Source organism: Coccinella septempunctata, chromosome 8 (genome assembly GCF_907165205.1).
Source record: "Coccinella septempunctata chromosome 8, icCocSept1.1, whole genome shotgun sequence".
Classification (NCBI taxonomy): domain Eukaryota; kingdom Metazoa; phylum Arthropoda; class Insecta; order Coleoptera; family Coccinellidae; genus Coccinella; species Coccinella septempunctata.
In genome coordinates, this window is record NC_058196.1 from 2,496,308 (window position 1) to 2,500,330 (window position 4,023).

The 4,023-nt window shown below is 37.1% G+C and overlaps 1 protein-coding gene across 1 annotated transcript; it reads right to left on the bottom strand.

Moving 5' to 3' along the window:
- Positions 1-547: 547 nt before the first annotated feature.
- Positions 548-1,657, bottom strand: LOC123319256. The gene has a single exon (XM_044906128.1). The coding sequence runs from the start codon at positions 1,655-1,657 to the stop codon at positions 548-550; it is 1,110 nt and encodes a 369-aa protein (XP_044762063.1).
- Positions 1,658-4,023: the final 2,366 nt, after the last annotated feature.

Below are 4,023 nucleotides of genomic sequence, written 5' to 3' on the forward strand. Positions count from 1 at the left end.
TAGAGGTCTATTAGATCCACGGTACTCCTGAGGAAATGAAAACTATAGAAAGAATGATTGATAGTGGTCGTGGGATCGGAATAAATTTCACAAAGAACTCCAACTTCTTCTATGAGTGACGTTTCGCAACTTTATTGTTGCTTTCTCAAGCTCTAAAAAACATACAGACAACAGTGAATGTACAAACATTACACAACAATAAAAAAAAAATTCACTACCTAGAATTCAACTGTGTTCCTCTAGTCCATGACAAAAAGATCGCAATAACATGTAGGTGAAACAGGTGACAGCGACACACTCCTTCCCGTCGTCAAATTCATACTGAATTTCATATTGTTGAAAACTTATTATTATAGTACATCTGAACGGAAAAGAAATGCGCCTCCGTCATCGCTTTCATAAGAAGAGAAACATGAAAATACCGTTGAACAGAGAATTCACAAAATCTCACGAACTGGACAAATATTGGACAAACTAACTATTCTACTTTGAACATCAATATTTCTTAAATAAAATTAAATTACACCTAAAACAAAAAACAAAAAAACTACCTGAATTTAATATTTTGTCGTGCGTATATATTTAGTATGTTGCTATATATAATGCTAAGATTAGCGCAGTCACTTCTTAGGTTGACAGTGTCGGCCAAGTTTATTTGGATCATCTCCCCCACGTTGCGTTTAAACCAATTGGCCTCCCGATCTAGCACTGTGACATCTTCGAATATAAAAGAGTGTCCAGTTTCAAAATGGTGTGATGCTAACGCTGTTTTGTTTGGTTTATTCTGATTCTGGTTTTTACAATCGTTGGTATGTTGGCTTATCCTCGACTTTAGGTACTGTTTGGTCTGGCCAATATATGATTTCCCGCAAGAACATGGTATCTTATATATTACGTTTGACAACGATAATAACGGTGTGGGATCTTTCAAACGCGTGTATAAACACTTGGTGGATCTGACATTGTAAAAGGCCAATTTGGTATTGCTGTCGAACACTGTACTTATTCTCTGTGAAAGCCCATCAATGAAAGGAAACTTGTAAAACTTACACGGAGGCTTTTCTGAGTTGTTAAAGGCCCTATGTTGTCTGAAGTAAGAATTTAAGCACTTATTCACGAAGGTATTCGGGTAATTGTTCATCTTGAGAATGTTTTTAATAGTTCTCAAATTGGAGTCATGAAAGGTATGGTGAATGAGGTTCATCATTCTGTGAAGTAAACCCTTAACAGTACTCAACTTATGGCCAATAGGGTTGTAGGAGTGGTAATTTAAAATTCTGCCCGAGCTAGTTGGCTTGGTGAACCAATTCGTAAGTAGGGTTCCACACTCTTTTCTATGTACTTCAACATCTAGAAAGGCTAGTTTATTATCTCTTTCTGTCTCCATGGTAAACTGAAGTTTTGGGTTGAATGCATTGAAGTAATCTAGGATGGTATCGAATTCCTCCTCGGGCACTGCTGTGATCGAATCATCCACGTATAACCAGAAGAAGGGAAGAACAAAAGGTAAGTTCGCCAACACCGAAGACACCAACTCATCCATTGCTATCTCTGCTAGAATTGGACTAAGAGGGTTGCCCATGGCACTTCCGTCTAGCTGTAAATATATGTTCCCTCCAAAACTGAAGTAACTCGAATCGAAATAAAACTCAATCATTTCTAGAAATATCTTCTTTGGAATGTTCGTATATGCGGATATGTAAGACCATCGTTTAGAGAGTGTGCTCAGAACTAACCCTTTTGGAATATTTGTAAAGAGGGAAATGACATCTAATGAAATGAGCTTGTAGTGATCAGGCAGCTGTACATTGTTTAAGTTCTTCACAAACTCAAATGAACTTTTCACCTTGTAATTGAAAGTTGTTGTTGTTACTGGTAAGAGTATCTGATGTAAAAAGGTTGCCAAGTTATAACAAGGGGCGTTAACACAGCTAACAATTGGTCTCAAGGCAAAATTTTCTTTATGTGTTTTTCTCAACCCGTAGATCTTAGGGGGGACCGAATTGTGAGTCATAATCTTCTTGCTAAGTGTTTTACTTATAAACTGATTCTCTACCAACTTTTTTGCAAACTCATTCACACGTTTTGATAGCTTCAATTTCTCTCCAATATATTTTTCGATGATACTGTATTAATTTGTGGCGACTTCAATATGCCAAATATTACATGGGAGTTCAAACCCCATAATTCGTATTTAATACCTAAAGGAATTGATTCCAGGTTTAGTCGATTGCTAGATATAGTGAATTTTTGTAATTTTAAGCAGTTCAACTCATTCACCAATGTTAATAACAGAATTTTGGATTTAATTTTTGATAACAAGTTATGCATTGAAAGGGTCATTAAATCGGCTGATCCTTTAGTCCCAGAAGATCCCCATCATGTTAGTGTAGAACTGCTGTTGAACTTTTTTAATGTTAAGATCCTTCATTCCAAATTGACTTATGCTTACAATTTCAAAGGGGCTAATTATAATAATATCAATACTGAATTGGAAAAAATTAATTGGTCCTCACTTTTTTCAAACGGTGAAGTTGGTGATTGTATCGGTTTATTTTACTCTAAAATATATAATATCATTGAAAAACATGTACCTAAAAAAAAAATTAATAATAATTTTCCTCAATATTATACACCTGGCACAATAAAACTTATAAAGGATAAAAATAGGGCTCATAAAAAGTGGAAGATATCTTCTACTGAATTGGACTATAAAGTTTTCTCGTATTTAAGACGAAGATGTAAATTGAGTATAAAGAATGACTATGAAAAAAACTTAGAGACCATAGAAAATTTGATACCTCATGATACAACAGGATTCTGGCAGCTTGTTTCTCTGAAAGATCGTAGTAGTAAGATTCCTTATTTGGTGAGTTTTGATGGTAAAACTGCTGAGGGCGAGGGTGTGGCAGATCTGTTTGCCGAATATTTTCGTGGCGTTTTTCAGCCTTGTGAACAAAAGTTTTCAATGCATAAGAGCAATAATCTGTGTAATAATGTGTTGTCTGAAATTGAGGTAGATGAAGAAGGCGTAGCGAGAGCTCTTTGTCAACTGGATTAAAGCAAGGGGGCGGGTCCTGATGGAATTCCTTCAGTTTTTATCAGGAGATGTTCAAAAAATCTATGCGTTCCACTATGCTCCCTGTTCAATTCATCTCTTAAGGAGTGCATATTTCCTGATCAATGGAAAGTTTCCTATGTGGTCCCTATTCCTAAACTGGGAGATCGAAGTAAAGTAGAAAATTATCGACCCATCTGTAAGTTGAATATTTTCGGTAAAATTCTGGAGAAAATAGTGAACGATGTTATTGATCGAGTTCCTTAAGTCTTTCATAGTTGACCAACAACATGGCTTTTTTCCCAAAAGATCTACTGAGTCAAACCTTGTTCTTTATGCCGAGTATATACTATCTGCTATGGATGAGCGTGTCCAGGTCGACTCCGTGTACACCGACTTCAGCAAAGCATTTGATAAAGTAGATCACAATATATTAATGTTGAAGCTGTCAGAGGCCGGTGTGCACGGGGATCTGCTTCGGTGGCTGTCCTCCTACATCAGCGGTAGGGTTTTGATCACTTATGTGAATGGTTATAAATCTAAGCCTTATATAGCAACTTCAGGTGTACCTCAGGGATCCCATCTGGGACCTATCTTATTCTTAATCTTTCTGAATGACGTGGGGACCTGTTTCAAATTTTGTCAGGGACCTTGGTGTCATATTTGATAGCAAAATGACCTTCGCACCTCATGTTGAGTCCCTTGTCGCCAGGGGCAATCGTATGCTTGGGTTTATTTTAAGAACTTGTCGACAATTCTCGTCTGTGAGTGCCCTAAAGGCTCTCTATTTCGCTTACGTTTATGGCAGATTGAATTATGCATCAACTGTGTGGAGTCCCCAGTATGAGGTATATAAGCATCGTTTGGAGGTCATTCAGAATAATTTTTTAGGATATTTGGACTACAGAGTTGAGGGTTCTCGTGACAACTTGGCGAGCACTGGGGGCTTGAGGAGTAAATTTGGC

What these genes read in the sequence shown, in the direction of transcription:
- LOC123319256 (XM_044906128.1), bottom strand. Translation starts at nt 1,657, where the DNA reads ATGATTGAGTTTTATTTCGATTCGAGTTACTTCAGTTTTGGAGGGAAC.